The 18,325-nt window shown below is 36.2% G+C and overlaps 1 protein-coding gene across 8 annotated transcripts in view; it reads left to right on the top strand.

Moving 5' to 3' along the window:
* The window catches only part of Csnk1g3 (casein kinase 1 gamma 3), a 90,288-nt gene that overhangs the window by 55,073 nt on the left and 16,890 nt on the right, over positions 1 to 18,325 (top strand). For 2 of the 8 annotated variants that reach the window (XM_052156103.1, XM_052156105.1), the window contains exons 7-11: positions 7,996 to 8,081; positions 8,221 to 8,305; positions 10,311 to 10,456; positions 11,441 to 11,536; positions 14,797 to 14,892. In XM_052156103.1, the coding sequence (XP_052012063.1) occupies positions 7,996 to 8,081; positions 8,221 to 8,305; positions 10,311 to 10,456; positions 11,441 to 11,536; positions 14,797 to 14,892 (509 nt within the window). Of the gene's footprint in view, positions 1 to 7,995; positions 8,082 to 8,220; positions 8,306 to 10,307; positions 10,457 to 11,440; positions 11,537 to 14,796; positions 14,893 to 18,325 lie in introns of all 8 variants that reach the window. The other 6 variants (XM_052156102.1, XM_052156104.1, XM_052156107.1 and 3 more) reach the window with 3 other exon arrangements.

Raw genomic sequence — 18,325 nt, 5'->3', positions numbered from 1 at the left:
CAAAGATTTACTTACTTAGTCTAACATAGATGGTAATATTGATAGAGGAAGTGTTTGTTTGCCAGATCACATGAATTTCTAATATGAAGTAATAAGAGTTCAGTGATGCTTGAGTGCCTTCTGTACATTCTGTGAGATGGTGATGCTTGTTTGTGACATGGGTATCTCATATTTGTTGAATTTGAAACACGGGATTTGGTGGAGAGAGAGAGAAGAGAAAATGTAATTTTAATTTATTCCTCTGACTGAAGCCTTCACAGCTTTACTTAGTTCTTAACAATCTTCCTTCCTTCCTTCATCTTGTCTTCTTTCTTTTCTTTCCATCCTGTTCTTTTCTTCCTTCCATCTTTCCTTTCTTTTGCTTTTCAAATGCTGAAGGGTCAAACTCAGGGCCTTGAATCTGCTAGGCAAGCATTGAACTGGTGAACTACATACCTAGATCTTTGGTGATTACTTTTGAGGACTCAGGTTTAGTCAGGATTTAGTCAGAAAGAGATGTTTCCAGTATATTATAGATGAATAGTATAAAAATCACATTGCATAGTCTTGCATCTTTAGTCTCATAATATCTGATGGTTTTAACATAGCATAAGGCCACACCATGAAGACAGATATGCTCAGATGCAAATGCAGTAGTTTGCTTATATCTTTGATTACACCACTGTCCAAAGTGACATCTTCAGAAAGCTGTGTGACAGCTAGGGATTTCCATTGTCCGCTTAATGAAACCACTACCTGCTGCTGCTGCTTCCTTGTATTTTGATGATGAGTTGTTTTATGTCAGCTCTAATTAGATGTCTACTTTTAAATAGTTTTTTAAAAACTGTTTTCAGTGGCTTTGGGGTTCATTTTAAAATTCTTGAATTCTGCCTTTTTAAAAATCTTACTGAAGTATTCATTCTCCTTCCTCTGCCTCCCCCCCTTTCCCTTTCCCTCTTCTCTCTCCCTTCCCCTCCCTTCACACACACACACACACACATACACACACACACACACACACATATTAGAATTTTTTTTATTTTCAAAGAATAATTTTTATTCTTTTAAGTTTTTATTCTTTGAGTTCTCTTACCAGTCTACACATTAGCCCTTGTTGTTTTTTAGTAGGAAATGCAGTAATAAATTTATTTTTGATAATGTATACATATATAATAGATTCTTACTTTTAAATGAGGTCTTTAGCATATTCTGTGTTGAAATAGATAAATTTGAGTTCATGAAAAATCTTTCTAGTCAAAATTAAATTTTAATTGATATGGACAATTATAGATAATTGAATAGTACTATCATATCTAAATGGAGAAAAGTAATATTGAATTTTTAATAGAAAAGCATTGCAGAAGATTTGCAGCAAACTTGATTTCATTTTTAGTTTTTTCCAAGTGACCAGATGCATGAAGGTATCTAGAATCCTGTCCTGTTAAGTCCTGGTAGTTATTTAGCCTTTCTGAGCATATGCTTCAGATACAAGGTAATAATTTTACTTTCAGTAAAGTTACAACTTTGAAACATCTGTTGTATGGTACATGGATGTATATGTGGCTCTGAAATGGGTTATGCATATATAATACTTAACATTTCTAATGGATAAAAGTTTAATTATATAGCTTAAATTTCATTGAATTCATTTAAAAGAAATTTTAACTGTGCTTTAATCTCCACTTCTAATCCTTTAAAAATTACATAACCATGACTTTGAGGGAAATACCCATTTTTAAACAGGCCTATTCAGTTAGATGCTTTAGAAAAATGTGAACAGGATTTAATAAGTACCTGATAACCTATGAGGGGTCTTTTTCATGAAATAGAACTCTTACAGACTTAAAGTGTATGCCTTAGTTACTCTATTTCAAAGAGAAAGCTTTCTTGTGACTTGTATTACTTCCCACTTGGTGACATTTATTTCCAGGTGTCAGTTGGTAAAAGAACACAAAGAAAGCAATTATGGAGATAGAAGAGGAGGTTTTGGATTGAATTTTCGTAGTGGGCTTACTTTACTAGCTTCTATTTATGGCTTGAATTTATAATGCTGTGTAGATTATGAATCCAATACTCTCCTTTGATGGATTCATAATCACTTTATGATCATTTTTGTTGACACTGTAGTAACTAAAGTACTCCAGTGGAATAGAAATGGCATTTTGTGGTGTTTCTTTAACAAAGAATTATATTCTGAGGCTAAAATTATATATATTAGTATGTGTATGTGTGTATCACCTATTTATTTTGCATATGTATGTGGAGGGTTATTGGGGTGCTTACATTACTGCCTGCATTTGGAAGGCCAGAGGACAGCTTGAGGGAGTCAGTTCTTTCAAGTCTTTGTAATTATATGCTATTTTACTTAAACGTGCATGCGTACACACAAACACACATACGCACAAACTCAGGCACACACATACAAACTCATATACTCTCCTATTGGTACATTTGCCTTTATATATTTTCTGGGTTTTTAATACCGTTGTAAAGATGTTGGGTTTTAAATTTAATTTCTGATTGCTCATTGCTAGTATGTAAACACTTTGTTTTTATACTTACTATTTAATGCATATGTATGTGGTGGGGGCTGCAATGCGGTGGAACTCGTTTGGAGGTCAGAGGACATCTTTGTATAGTTCAGTCTCTCATCCTTTTGTGTGGGTGCTAGAGTCAAACTGGACTGCTTCATTGTGCTGTCTTGCTGTCCCCTGAATACATTTCAATAATTAAATGACATTTTTCTTGCCTTGTTATATGACAAGAATTTTTCATATGAGAATGAATAGAAAGCATGAAAGAAATAGCTATTTTAAATTTATGTTAGGCAGGTCTAGTGGCTCCAGGAATAGAATCCAAGGTACAGTGGAGTCTGAAACAGTAAGGTCACAAAGTCAAGGCCTATCTAAGCTAAATTCAAAGTGTAAATTCAAGGCCATTTTGGAAAAGTTAATGAGAACTGGTCTCAAGTGAAAAACAAACAAGGCAGGAAAAAATTGGAAACAGTCCCTTGGGAGCTTAGCCCAGATCTGGAATGCCTGCCTGTCTGGCGTCCCCAGGCCTGGGTGCAATCCTAAGTACCACAGCAGATAAAGTGCATAATAAACCAAAACAAAACCAGAATGTTTCAGATTTTCATAGTGTTTTTTTTTTTTCTTAAGATAAAGACATTTCTTTTTCTTCTTCTTCCCCCCCCCCCCCCCCCGCCCCCCAGACAGGGTTTCTCTGTGTAGTCCAGGCTGTCCTGGAACTTACTCTGTAGACCAGGCTGGCCTCGAACTCAGAAATCCACCAGCCTCTGTCTCCCAAGTGCTGGGATTAAAGGCATGTGCCACCACCGCCTGGCTAGATAAAGACATTTCTATAACTTATTTTGTTGAGTTTTTATTTAAAATAATATTGCGTGGTGCTGAGGATCAAGCTTTGGGCCTTGTGCAACCTTGGAAATGCTCAGTCATTATGACATTCCCCAGCCCTTGCTGAGAATTTTTATGATAGATGTATACTAGATTTTCAAATGTTTTTAATGTTTCTGATAACTGAACAACTTATGTCTTATTAATTTTAATTAGGGGTGCGTGTGTGTGTCAGTCAGTGTGAACAGTATATGGCTGCAGGTATTCAGTCAGTGTGAACTGTATATGGGTGCAGGTATTCAGTCAGTGTGAACTGTATATGGGTGCAGGTATTCAGTCAGTGTGAACTGTATATGGGTGCAGGTATTCAGTCAGTGTGAACTGTATATGGGTGCAGGTATTCAGTCAGTGTGAACTGTATATGGGTGCAGGTATTCAGTCAGTGTGAACTGTATATGGGTGCAGGTATTCAGTCAGTGTGAACTGTATATGGGTGCAGGTATTCAGTCAGTGTGAACTGTATATGGGTGCAGGTATTCAGTCAGTGTGAACTGTATATGGGTGCAGGTATTCAGTCAGTGTGAACTGTATATGGGTGCAGGTATTCAGTCAGTGTGAACTGTATATGGATGCAGGTATTCAGCACATGTGGAGGTCAGAGCATGAAATCAGGACTTTATTGCCTCAAAAGAAAGTTCTCATGGGATTGGCCACTTGCCCTTTTGCTTTGTAGCTCGCAAGGTCTTGGGAACTGCTTGTTTCTGTCTCCAAGTCCTGGGGTTATAGGCAGTGGCCCCCATTTCTGGATTCTTGGGTACTTGTTGGGAATACAAACTCTGCCTCTTGTTATAGAGCAAGCACTTTTACCCACTCAACTATCTCCCCAGTCCCCATAGATTCACCTTTGACAGTTAAATCCACCTCACATTCTAAGAAAAATGCTTACTTTGTCAAGGAACATTAACTTCTTGAGGGTCTTATGCTTGTTTATGAGGGATACCTGATGAGTTTTTGTGACTTGTAGTGGTTTTGTACAGTGACATCCTGACAACAGGATGATATGAGTTGAGAACTCTTATTTCTAAGTTTTGTTGATCTGATACTTCTCGCCTTTAGAAGAATTTGCCAGGCATGCCTCATATTTAGGTAAGGTTTTAAGATGTATGAAAATGTTTTGATTAGTTTACAAAACTGTGTGTGTGTGTGCGCGCGTGCGCGAGCGCGGGTGCGGGGCATGTATGATATACATGTATGTATATATAAGGGCACAGATTATGTGAGAGACTTTCTGGGGAGATTAAACACTTACACGTGTCTACTCATCCCAGAAAGCAAACCTACAACAGATTAAAGTTAACAGTTGCACTGAAGTCCACTTTGGTGAACCAGTGAGTTTTTATTGGTGCTACTGACAGGAGTATGTGTAAGAAATTAGTTTCAGGAGCAGGATGAGTCAAAAGCTGCCACATGACCTAAAAGCCCACTCAGCGCAGATGATGACGCAGGGAAGCAGGAGCCCTGGAGCTTCCTGCATAGCTTCCAGGCTGCTCAGCAGGTCTGAGAAACCCGGATGACTTAGCTGGGCAGTGTCTTCTCCAGAAGTTGTTTACCACTTTTGTCACTCTGGTGGGACTCTTAGACGACTCGTGTCAGCTTTCCTAGACATATGAAGTTCACTTAACTTCCAAGTGTCATAAAGTCCCTTCTCATCTCATGGAAGGAAGGCTTCAGTTCTTGCTGTCCAACAGTACATGGTAGTCCCACATGTATGTGAAGGTCAGAGTATAGACAAACACTGGTGTTGATCTTTGACTTCATGCTTAAGACGGGGTTTCTAGTTGCTCATTGTTGGATAGGTCAACTTAGTTGGCCTGGAGACTTTGAGGCTTCTTCTCTGCTCTTCCCATCTCATCATTGTCCAGCTGGGATTACAAATGCATGCTACAACACCCAACTTTATGTGGGTTGTGGGAATCTGAACTCTAGTCCTTATACTTGCATGGCAAATACTTTATCTATGGAACCATCTTTTTGGCTCATGGTCTAAAATTTAAATTTCTTTTATTGGCATAGAGCTCTTTATTTGTCTTGAGGCAGTTCAGTAATTAGTAAATCTTATCAAGTATTTGTTTCATCTCAGTTGAGTTGGCATGATATTGGTTCTTTTTATGGTTTTTAAGAAGGAGTTTCTCTGTATAACCTTGGCTATCCCCTGGAACTCATGTAGATCTTCCTGCTTCTGCCTTCCAAGTATTGGAATTAAAGGTGTGTCTTCCCACCACCCAGCTAAATTCAGAATTTTTTAAAAATCAGTTTTTTCAGAGTCTGTGCCCCTTCTGTTGCTCCTATTACTGTTAATTTGTGCCTTTTTTATTTTTAGTCTTGTAAGAGGATTAATTATTTTATTGAAGCTTTCAAATCATCAACTTTTCCTTTTGTTTTTCCTGTTGAACTTCTGTTTTCCAGTCATTGACTTCTTTAAATATCAACCTCTCCCCCATCTCCCACCCATGCCAAACTTATTTTGTGTAGTATTGATATGAAGATAGATAGGTGGTCAGAATATACAGTCCAGAATTTGAACATAGATGGTTAGATGAGTTTTGAGAATAATGCAGAAACAGTTTTGGTGGCAGAGAAAGTCTTGTCAAAAAGTAATGTAGGCAGATGTCATTATTAATAAACAAACAAACAAAAAATGGAACTATTATTTTATTCCATACCTAAAGCAAAAATAATTTACTTCAAAGTGTATAATAGATTTGAATATAAGAACACAAACTATAAAATTTATAGTTAGAAAAATAGGAGAAAATCTGTAGTCTCAGGTGTAGTCAGATTTTTTTGAATTGCAAATAAGCCAGTATGAATAGTAAGAGAAAAAATTGGTAACAAATTAGACTTCATGAAAATACAGCACACACATGTGAAGTTCATGAATGAAATCCAAGATCGTCAATCTTCAGTAAGATACTCTCCATCTACTGTAAGCTTATATGTCATGGATACTGGCCTGGGTAAAACATGAAGGAGTGACAATATTATATTCTGAAATAACTGGTGATCTAATATTGCTGGTGGAGATCTGAAATGGCACATAACCTTCTGCAGTGTACTTCAGAAGTGTCTAACAAGGCTGAGCACACATGCCATATGATGTTGTGATAGACTCCTAAGGATTTCCTCAGGATGATTGAAATCAGTGGTTACACAAAGATTCTGGATGCTCACGGTTCTCTCTGTCCCTCAGTAGGGAGGCCTCAGACTGTAGCCTACTTAGGTGTTAGGTGGACTTATTGTGGTTGTCCTCATGAAAAGCAGTGAGCTCTTGATGCAGGGAGCATTATGGGCAAACTATGAAAAGATACCGAGGGAAAGAATCAAGATATGAATCTGCACTGTATAATCCATGCTGTATGAAAATGAAATCTAATCTATAATGACAAGTAGTTAAGTGGGGTCCTTAGGCTAGAGGTTGGCAGTGGAAAGGGACATTGATAGCTGAGCTATTTGGAGTCTCTGGGAAAATTCTTAAATGTGGTGACAGTTATGCAGGTATCGTGTCAAGGGTGTATTTTATTACAGCAAGCAGAGCTTTTCCTTCTAGTAATTAGCAACCATGACTTCAGTATCACCTGCTAAGCATTTAAAATGCACGTAACCTCTGCTCCACTATATAAAAGGAGTCAGCTACCAGCTGGAGGCCAGCTTCTTTCACCTTTTAAAAGTTTCCAAAATGCTTTCAATCCCCACCTGGAGTTTGTAAGTAATGTTTTCTTTATATTACTTTCCCTTTTTAAGACTCCCAGAACCTAAGCATCCAGAGTATGCTCTCTGCTGGCCCTTGCTGGATTGCGAGGGTAATGATAGCTCCTCTAACATGCAGTCTAGGTGACAGATACTGAGAACAGTGTAAGGAAGCATTGTTTGTAAACTGAAGCAAATGCTGTGGGAACACAGGGTAGAAATTCAACCGTTTCCTGACCTTTCTCATCTTACTGCAGGTCAGAAAGTTTCTTTTATAAAAGCATTGAGCATTATTTAGAATAATAGAAAGTAATGTGGCTAATTTGGGAAGTATATCTTGCATGCTACATTTTTTAAAAGGTCTTTAAACTTTTAAAACTTTCTTCTTTGTTAGCATCTTTGTATCATTTTAAAAATCAAGAAATCTCAATTTAATATCAGTGACAACATATTAAAATATGTTGTGCTTCCAGATTCTTAGTTTGTTAGTGCCAGTCATTTATAAGCTGTATATTTTGTGTTCATCTGTGTTTAGGAAATTCAGATTTATAGACCATTAAGCACTTGAAAAGCTACAGTTTCTCAGACCCACTAGCATGTTCTATTTTTACTATTAAGATGGAATTATAAGATACAGAGAGTCTCAATTTGACCATTAAACCTCTTTTCCACTGGCCTCTATTTCCATGAATAGGTATTTAAACAAGTAAATAAAGTTTCAGTAGCACTAAAGATATCATATGGCATATTTTAAAGATGACAATCTGTAAAAGCAGGATATATACAATTTTGTTGTTTATATAAAGCAAACCCATATTTTACACTTATGTAGTAAACTTAGAAATGGTTATTCTCCATTCGTGTATCTTATTGGTAGATGAGAGTGAAATGTCATCTTCCTCTTCTGTTTCAGAGCAGAGTAGAAGAGATGATTTAGAAGCTTTAGGCCACATGTTCATGTACTTCCTGAGAGGCAGTCTTCCTTGGCAAGGCTTAAAGGTAACTGTTTTTTGTTTTGATTTTTTTGTTTTTTCATTTCTTTATTGGAGTTCACAAATCTTAATGTGTATTAAGACCTTTTGCTAGACTACATAGTTTTTAAAACACCACATTGTTGTACTCTTCTTTTGTTCTTCAGGCTGACACATTAAAAGAGAGGTATCAGAAAATTGGAGACACAAAACGAGCCACACCGATAGAAGTGCTGTGTGAAAACTTTCCAGGTAATGGACAGTGATTATGTTCATAAATTGAAACAAGTGCTTATGTGTAGAAAAAGGTTCATTTTTATTGCTTAAGTTTATAAAGACTTTGTTGTGTGCTTTGAAAACCATGAATCCTATATAAAAATGATTAAAAAGTTGTCAACAATTACTGTTTAGACCACAGGAACAGTTTGTATATTTGTTCTACAGGATGGCATTACATGGAGAAAATTTCATCTTTTTATTATGTTAAGACCAATTTAAGTCGTGTTTCCTTTAACAATTCATTTTTATTAAGTTGAAATACCTTGTAGTTTACCGTAGAGTCTCGGTCAGGTTTAACAGAAGTTATTAAAATGCTAATTTTATTTTCAGAGTACTATAAGACTTTTATTTACTAACTTTAGGGAGATATTATGTTAAAGAACTGTATACATTTTGAAAATTATTCTCCTTTAAGCACTTATGGCAACTCACAAGCAAAAATTTACTTAAATAAGTTTCCTAATCCTAAATTAAGAAATGGCAATGAATTGTTATTTAAAAATTTATGTTTGATATAGAGGCTTATTAAGTTACCCTGGCCTGTCTGGGCCTTGCTTTGTACCCAGGCTGGCCCGGGACTTGCTGTCTTCCTGCTTCAGCCTCTTGAGTGGCCTACAGTCATAGCTGTAGGTAGTTACTAAATGACTGTTGTGGCTTGTCAGTAACATGATGTGCAGAGAAGAACGACCTCCTTCAAGATGAAGTCTTATGTCACTTTGTAGTCACTGGCTTGTCTCTGTAATGGAATGACAGTAACAATAGAATCAGTGCTTAGAAATGGCATGTATTTCCATATTCATTGCTAGTAAACTTTATTTTTCTTTTTTGCTATAATTTCTATAAATGGAAGATTAAACAATATTGGTTTCAGTCCTAGAAGTTTATGTTAGGCAGAATGTGTGGCTGCATTAGTAAGTCTATATACAATTCTCCAAGAAAAATGGAGGTGCCAAGATAATTACTCCTGTAATTAGACAGTAAGTAAGTAGAACAGCGAGAAAGTGCCTCTGTGAGGAACACCACAAGGTACTCTGTTGCATTGTGAATGAATAGGAGCACAGGGCAGAAAGTTTCCTTGTCTGAGATTCCAGCCTTGGGAACCTACCATTGCTTTCTGTAGATCCTGCATTCTATGATGGGGCAATACTTGTTTTAACAAGTTAACAACTTTATCCATTAGATTTTTGTTTTTATTTACCCTTTCTTTTAGAAAGTATAAACTTAAAAAAAGTGATATGTAGAAATTTGTATATTACTAAGTAATTATTTGACTAGAAACTAAAAGAAGGCTTCTATTGTATTTCTGTGTCAGATTTTTGAGATGATTTTGCCAGCTCAGTTAATTAAAATACTGCTCGTGGTGAAGATAGAAATGTTCCATAATTGTTAAACTTTGTCCCTTTTAGTTTCTCCTCAGTTCTTTTTCTTGCAGTTATCCCCAGAAAACAAAGTCCTTTAAAAAGTATTAATTATTAGGGTGTGAGGTATGTGTTTTCCATGTGAAAATGCTGTTACGCATGTGCTATGACATGTGTGGAAATCAGAATAAAAAACTCAGTAACGCCTCAAACAGACAAAAAGAAATGTAAAGAAAAAGAACTGGTAAGTTAGTGCATGGTACTGATGCTGAGGGAAACAGCAAACTAGTGCAGATGTTCTCACATGAACTGGCTCCAGCAGGCTTCTGAATATATTTAACAGTCATGTATCATGAGCCACGAATTCAACCTCTAGTTCAATTCAAGGAATCTTTTCAAATACCATAAAAAAAGTTCTAGTCTTTGATGATAAATGGTGCACACACGACGGTTGAACTAAATGTCGCCGCCTTGTTTCCACTCCCTTTCCTTCTCCTTTTCAGTTTTGCTATAATTGAAAATTTTTAATTGAACTAGAATTTGGTTAACTTTTTATTTAGTATTATATTTAGTATTATAGAGATGTATAGTCAGAATAATTTCTATTTCCTTTCTAGAAGAAATGGCAACATATCTTCGTTACGTGCGAAGGCTAGATTTTTTTGAAAAGCCAGACTATGATTACCTAAGAAAGCTTTTTACTGACTTGTTTGATCGCAAAGGGTATATGTTTGATTATGAATATGACTGGATTGGTAAACAGTTGGTGAGTACTTTATGCTCATAGATGATTATTTACAGTATTTTTAATAGTACAGAATGCTGATTGAAGATTAATGGCAGTTTGTAAGGAGTTCGTTTTATTTCCTTTTGGGGACATTTCTTCAGGGGCACCATACTTGGGATTTTATATAAGTTCTATTACTGAATTTCCTGCTTTTTATAAAAGGTTGTTGAATTATTTTGGGTTTTCTATTTTAATTTGCATCTTGGTATCAAATATAATATTTTTCTATAGTATTCTTATATTATACTGTTGGTATTTCTTGGCAGTAACTTATGATCTGCTTTGATCAAAGTTAAGAATTTTAACAGCTTCTCTGAGTCAAGATATTAAAACCATAATTTTGTTATTTAATAAATATTTTAGTTTTATAAACATGTATTTTATTTATTAATTTCAGATATATGATTTATAAATACATTTATATTTTTAATATGAGGGAGTAACTTAAAATTAACTTATTTCCTATTAACATTAGGAGACCCTTTAAACCAGTGGTTCTTATCCTGTGAGTCACTTGGGGTCCAACACATGACCCTGTCACAGCAGTTGCATATCAGATATCCTGCATATCAGATATTTACATTAGGATCCATAACAGTAGCAACATTACAGTTATGAAATAACAGTGAAAATAATTATATGGTTAGGGTCACTACAACCTGAGGAACTGTATTAAAGGGCTGTATTAGGAAGGTTGAGAGCCACTACTTTATTTTCACATAAAAGTTAATACACTAAAAAAAATGCTTAAATGTCTTTAAAATACTTGAAAATGTAGTTCTGTTCCTTTTGTTTTACTCTGGTAGTCTTTATCAATGTGCCTGAGGATAATGTTGCTGCTTGAAGACTTAATAACTTCGCAATACTATTTATTGATTCATTGATTCTTTTAAACAGTTACTGAAAGTTTTAGATGGAAATTCTGAAGCAGCCATTCCAGCATTAATTGTTGTTTTTGTTTAGCCTACTCCAGTAGGTGCAGTTCAGCAAGACCCCGCTCTGTCATCGAGCAGAGAAGGACACCAACACAGAGATAAGATACAGCAGTCCAAAAACCAGGTTTGCTGCCTTTATGGATGTGAAATCTTTCCGTTACTTTCCTTATTGACATGTGCATTTCTGTTCAGTGGGGAACACATACACACACATATACAAGCATTGAAACCTTCAGTTCTCACCTATTTCACATAATCCTCAGTTGTTAATTCATGGTAAGACTAGTAAAAATCCAGCCACATTTGGTGTTTAAGAATGAAGTGTTAGAATTATAACAATGTTTGCTCTCTCTCTAGTTAATTTAATAAGCTATTCATTACATTTTTGCTATTTAAAGTGGTTTTTTTTAATATGTGTGTTTAGAAATACAGAAGCAAAGACTACAGTATAAGAAATGATGTAAACTGAGTTTACTAGGTGCAGTGTTCAGAGCTCACTTATCTCTGGAAGCAGACAGACATGAAGGAAGTTTCGTTTTACCTTGTTTAAATTAATTTCTCACCTGTAACATAGTGATACTGCATGTCAGCTTCTAGAATATGATGTGTCCTCAGTGATGTGAACTCATGGGTGGTGTCGCTCTCTCATAATTTTTACAGTAAGTGTACAAATAACTATTTTGAAGTAAACTGTATCACTTGAAATACATTAATAAAGTGCCATATACATTTGCATATTTAATACAGAAAAAGCTGCTTGCTGGTTTGTTTATTTTTGAATGACGCTGTAGAGTAAATGCACTTCTTTTAGTCAAATAATGGAACAAAGGCGTTCTGAGAGTAATGAGCCGGAGACCGAGGAAAAACAGAGGAGGGACGAGCGGAAAGGTTGGGCAGGGAAACCAACAGAAAAGCAGAAGCTAAAAATCATAAAGCATTTGTTTGAGAAATAGCAGTCAGTAGTGTGCTTGGCACAGAGTGGGAAGGTAAGCAGTGACAGCCACTGAAGGAGCCGGAGCCCTTGCTTCCTGGGGGGATGGACAGCCTTCGGGGCCTTCAGCACTGTTTTCCTGTCCATTTTTGCAAGAGGATTTTCAAGTCTTCTGGAATCTGAGAGTGTCTAGAAATTCTTTTGTTTAGCCCTGCTTAAATTCTGTCCTGCTTTTTATTCTGAGTTTCTTTATCCCATTAAAGTTCAAGTGATGGTTTGAACAAAATAAAAACTAAAGGACAATACCATTTCTTAATAATACTTCTACATTAAATATCACTACATGTATTTAACAAAATGTATGATAGCCAATTTAGCAAGATTTATTTTTAAAGTTTGACATAGAAATATTGGCACAGTTGAAAGTCTCATGAATTAATTCAACTAAAATATAGTTGATTGCTTGAATGATCTGTCAAGATAACTGTAGGTAGAGGGCTTAGAAATCAAGACTTGGGGTTTGTGTCTTCTAAACTAGAGTTCATTTCTTGGGTGTTCTTAAAGATTGGTTCTCTAAATTTCTCTGTTCAAGCTAATGGATATTGTAGTAAGGGAAGCCTTTTATAACTTAAAGACTTTTAGGCTTCTAACTTCTTATATCAGACATAGTTTGTCATGTAAGCTTTCTAAGGGGTGATTCTGGGTTTTATTTGTAGTTCTTTTTGCCTTAAAGCAGGGAAGATTTTGTATGTGTGTATAATGTTTCAGTGAATTCTTTGGAATAGGGCTATGTATAGGATTTGAGACCTGAATGCAGTCTCCTCATTAAAGAAAAGTTGTGTGCATAGAGAAAAGAGTTCTTAAATATCTGTGCATCAGTGAATAGTGTTTTATGACAGATCCTGTGGTTCACAGTTTAAAAGAGGAAACATGATTTTTTTTTAAAAAGCTCTGAACACTGTAGTGACTGCAGACAGAACAGTTAGTCGTCGAAGTTCAGGGTAACTACAGTTACATGTAAAATGGTAAGTCTGTATTAGTGTTTATACAGGAGGGAAGATAGGTTTTATTACCTTCTTACACAGTTCTGCCATCAGTTGCTAGTTGCTACAGCTGTCTGTGTCAAAACTTACCTCACTGTCAGTTATAAATCCACTAATCTGGCTGTGTAGTTAGAGAGTGATGAAAAGACAGAACTCTCATGATGGTTTTGGTAGCAAACTTGATGCCATGAGCTACGTGATTTCTTGCTATACAGCTTCAGTTAGGGAGTGTACCCGAGTGTTTTCTCCATGTCCGTCTGCTTATGTTTAACATCTATTCCACAAAACTTTCTGGCATCTGGTGTAGCTAAGTTCCCTCTAGCCCAGCATAGTTGGCACTTGTGGCAAGATTTTGTGGAATTTTGTTGAAAAAGATAAAAAGGGTGCCAGAGACTTTAGAATATTTGCAGTGAGTGTCACAAGCTTGATAGCCTTCCTGAAGCTGACTTTGGTTGGAATCCTCACCATGCTCTTCACTAGGTCTGTGGTCTTAGGAGAGTGCTGAATGTCAGTGCCTTTTCCATGAAATGGGGATGGTTTTGTCTACAGTTACTAAGTCAGCACCAGGCTTTAAGAACTCTTCCTTCTGTTAGTGCTTTCTGCATGTTCCTAAAATAGAGAAATTGACTGTTCTAAATTCTGCTAGTAGAATGCTAGTAGCCTGTGCTGATTACCATACAGATTTTCCAAGGGATCTAAAAACATCCACAATTTCACTCTGTTTCATAAAAGAAGGTTCTTTAATTAGAACCAAACTGAAAAAAAAAAATAAAGCAGCAAAGAGATTCATAATTGTGGGACTGTCATTTTTAAAAATGTTAATTCTCACAGTATTGGGCATAGTGTTTTGCACTTCTCAGAGAACTTGCTGTTTTTTCTGTTTTACTTACAGTAGAAACAGAATACAATGAGACACAATTCTTAAGATCTCAACATTTTAAGGATTATTTTTTTTTCACATTGCTAAAAATAGCTCCTCGTGGAAGAACCACTTTTTAAAGAAAACCCAGTGGCGGCCTTTGTTGCACTCACGTCAGCCTTCCTTCCCTGGTTCTTGGCAGATTTCATTTATGAACAGTGGAAAAGATTCTACCAAATTAAAAAGCACCAGAGAGTTTAGAATATTTGTAGTTAGTGTCTGTGTTATCTGTGATGGAATCTATGACTTCCCAAATCCTTTTACTTCTAAGGCTCTAACCTGCTTTTATTGCTGATCATTACTCAGTTCAACAATAAAAATTTATCTTTCACCTTCAGAGATAAATAACTGTATGAATTCTAGGTATTCAGAATAGTAAGATATTTTAATTTTCCTTTTATACATATGTTTTGTAAATTATAAGGATGAGATGTTTAACATATTGGGTTTTTCTTCTTCCACGCATGCCATATGCATTAAATAAATGGCAGTCGGCAGACCACAGGGCAGCTTGGGACTCCCAGCAGGCAAATCCCCATCATTTGAGAGCTCACCTTGCAGCAGACAGACATGGTGGCTCGGTACAGGTATTTTCTGATTTTTGCATGAGTGATTTTTCCCCAGATTTATACAACTAACCTTTTTTTGAGCTCATGGCATGATACTCTATCCTTATGAAAGCTCGTTGCGGAATTCTATCCATAACTCACTTCTTCGTTATTTCACCAAAAACCAAAGTTAACATGATCCAGAAAGACTACCAGGGATACTACAGTTTTGCCTTGGTTTAATTTTGCAAGTACATGAAACAGTAGTTAAGTCATACTTGTGGCAAGTTAGAACAAGTGAGCTGTAGAATAAGTGGACCTTGAATGTTAAATAAGAAGCTAATACCTATTCATTCTCTAAATAATAGAATGTTTCCAAACCTTTTCCCCCTTACTGACTTTACTTCCTTCGAGTTTCACTCATCTATCTAAACTTTTTCATCTGTACTACTTGGAAACGTGCCCCTGCCTGGACTACAGAAATAGCTGCTGTGCTGTACAGTTATAAACACTTAGTAAGCCAACCACGGCAGGTCCTTACTTATGGTTTGCTTCTTTCTGTCACTTCCTCTCTGAACAGCTAGCGGCTACTCTGCACTGTCCCAGCCTGTGCACATCACCATGTAGCTGTGATTGTAGCGAGAGGAAGACTGCAGCCTTGGAGGTGTCTCTTTAAAGCAGTCATCTAAGCGCTAGTGTAAAATAACCAGCAAACGTTATTTCAGCTTGACATCCTTGTGTTTTGTTTTTTTTACTCAGTATATTTCCATTTTAATAATTCTGTTTTATCAATTTTTCATTCTTTTAAATATATTATTAATCAACTGAATCTGTATTTTACTTAACTTCTAAAAATAAGTTCAAACTTGTCTTATCTTGTTTTTCTTACCATTTTATTTTAGAGATAAATTCTGAAACCACCCATTTTTATATATAAAAGTCTATGGATTTTTAGTAATATGTAGTAGAAATGTTTAAATAGTTATAAATTCTGGAGTGTCAGACTTAGTGGCAAGAGCGCCTGAATTCATATCATTGGAAAAGCTATGTGAGCAAAGTATTTTGAATTTGCATTGGATGCTTGTTTCTGACTTCTCTTTTTTGTTGTGCTACACATTTGGCTAGTGCCCAGAGAGACCTGCAGCAGCTCGGGCTGGGATTGAAATCTGTTCTCATAGCATCGTTCGCATCTGTTTTCCTTCCTGTTAATCATCTCATTTGTTTCCTGGGGAGAATAATTTGATGTGTTTCTTTATTTTTATTTTTTTATCACTTTAGTAGTTTGTGCTCTGTTTATTTTTCCCTCAGAGAACTTGTTCTTTTTTTCCTTTCTCCAAAAGTTTTATGTCTGTCGAGACTCCAGCTTCATCTGATACTCAGTATATAAGCAATATCCCAGTAGAATTCTAGTAATAGGATGAATACATAGGTAAAATAAGAAGTTATGCCCATTCTGCTGATTTCATGAATGTGTTTTAGTCAACATAATACAGTGAACATTTTTAAAAGTTTCATGGGTAATTTGCTAATACCTCAAGTGTGGCAGTGTCAGAATCTTACCCCATTGCAAAATAAAGACTGACTCATTTGAAAATCATCTCATGCACACTCCAAATTGCTTGTTAAGATTTTATATATATATATATATATATATATATATATATATATACATATCTACACACATACACACACACATACATACATATATACATAGACTAAGTGTATAAGTTAAAACTAATACTAATGAAAGAAAGTACTTAAAAGCTAACTTGTTGATCATAAATAAAGGTAGAAAAGGAAGTAATGTATTATGTTATTTTCATGGTTTTATAAAGGGAAGTTGTATAGAATTTTTGAAAGTTTGTTTTTGTTTTGTCCTTTCTCAGGGTTTAAGTTGTGTGTGTGTGTGTGTGTGTGTGTGTGTGTGTGAGGTGTGAGCTCTAACGTGAAGCTGCACTCGCTGCCTTAACAGTTACCCTCTATACGCTTTCCCTAGTCAACTGTACACTCCCACCCTCCATCCCCTGACCCCAGCCACTGTTGTTTTGTGGAACAGTGAAGCACTGTGAAACATTCTAGGCTATTTACAGTTGATGGAATTTCTTAGAGTTTTTGACTTAAAGACACATCATAAGATAGCTCTTATTTCTGGTATGCTTTGCATGTAGTTTATTACATGTTTAAAAGTGTGTGCACATGCACATATATGTGGAACCTGGAGGCCTAAGACGGATATCTTCTTCACTTGCTTCCCACTGTTTTTGAAACAGGGTCTCATCCCAAAACCTGTGGCTTACTGATTGGCTAGGCTGGCCGGCCAAGGAGCTCTAGGGATCCACTTGTCTGTACTTCACTGATACTGCAGGCAAAGATGTTTACTGTCTGCACCTGTGTGTTTACCTGAGTATTAGGAAGTCCACCCATGGATCCTCATGCTTGCGTTCATTGTAGCTATTTTATTAACTGAGCCCTTACCCTTCTGATGAGCTGCTGGATTTTTTTTTTTAAATTTATTTTATATGCATTGGTGTTTTGCCTACATGCATGTCTGTGTGTGGGTATCAGATATTGGAGTTACAGCCATGTAGGTGCTGGAAATTGAATGCGGGTTCACTGGTCCTCCGAAGAGCAGTCCAGTGTTCTTAACCACTGAGACATCTCTCCAACCCCTTGATAAGCTTTTACTACAAGCTTGAAACTTGAACTCTATGCCTCTCTTTGAATAGTAATGACCTAACAGACCAGATATACATGCTGCAAAACTGACATTATGGTTAGCAGTACAGTAGATTAGGTTCATATTTTGTGTCCTGGGTTATTTTTCAGAAAAAGGAGGATATTAATGATATTTTTACCTCTTGGCTTTGCTTTGAAATATTATGCATCAAGTCTGAGGTTTTTGAAGGACTAGCTAAGTAGAATCAAGTAATTTTGTAAACCAGTGAGCAACTGTATTTTCATTTCCTGAAAGTGAAGTGTGAAGACATAGCCAAGAGAAAATATTGTCAAATTGGATTTTTCCCTTTTTATATTTCTTTAGTGAAGTAACAGAAATATGTAGCTATAGCTCTAATAAGCTCTGCTAGAAAACTAAAGAGCAGATTAGTATATTCAAAGATGTTACGTTGAGTCTTTTCTTACCTGTGTATGCCTCAGAACCCCTGGTGAATTTAGTGAGCACATCGCTGTTAGCCCAGAGAAGCATGGTAATGGACATGGATGAGAAAGAGACCCACCCATTCATAGTTTTGGCTACTCATTATTCAGAAATATCTAAGTGATTCTTAGGAGCTAGACCTTGTTCTGGGCTCTTAGAATGAAAAGAAAAATGGAGACACAGAATAAACTAGACTAGTGCTAGGAGGACATATAGGAAAATGTCCCTGGCTGGAAAAATGGCTGGATTAATGACTCCACAAAGAATCAGTAGCAATTATTAGTTAAGGAAGGCAGTGGGGGAAACAGAAATATC

This window comes from Apodemus sylvaticus, chromosome 13 (assembly GCF_947179515.1).
Source record: "Apodemus sylvaticus chromosome 13, mApoSyl1.1, whole genome shotgun sequence".
Lineage (NCBI taxonomy): Eukaryota > Metazoa > Chordata > Mammalia > Rodentia > Muridae > Apodemus > Apodemus sylvaticus.
The sequence above is the reverse complement of the archived record's forward strand: the minus strand, read 5'-3'. Positions and strand labels throughout refer to the sequence as shown.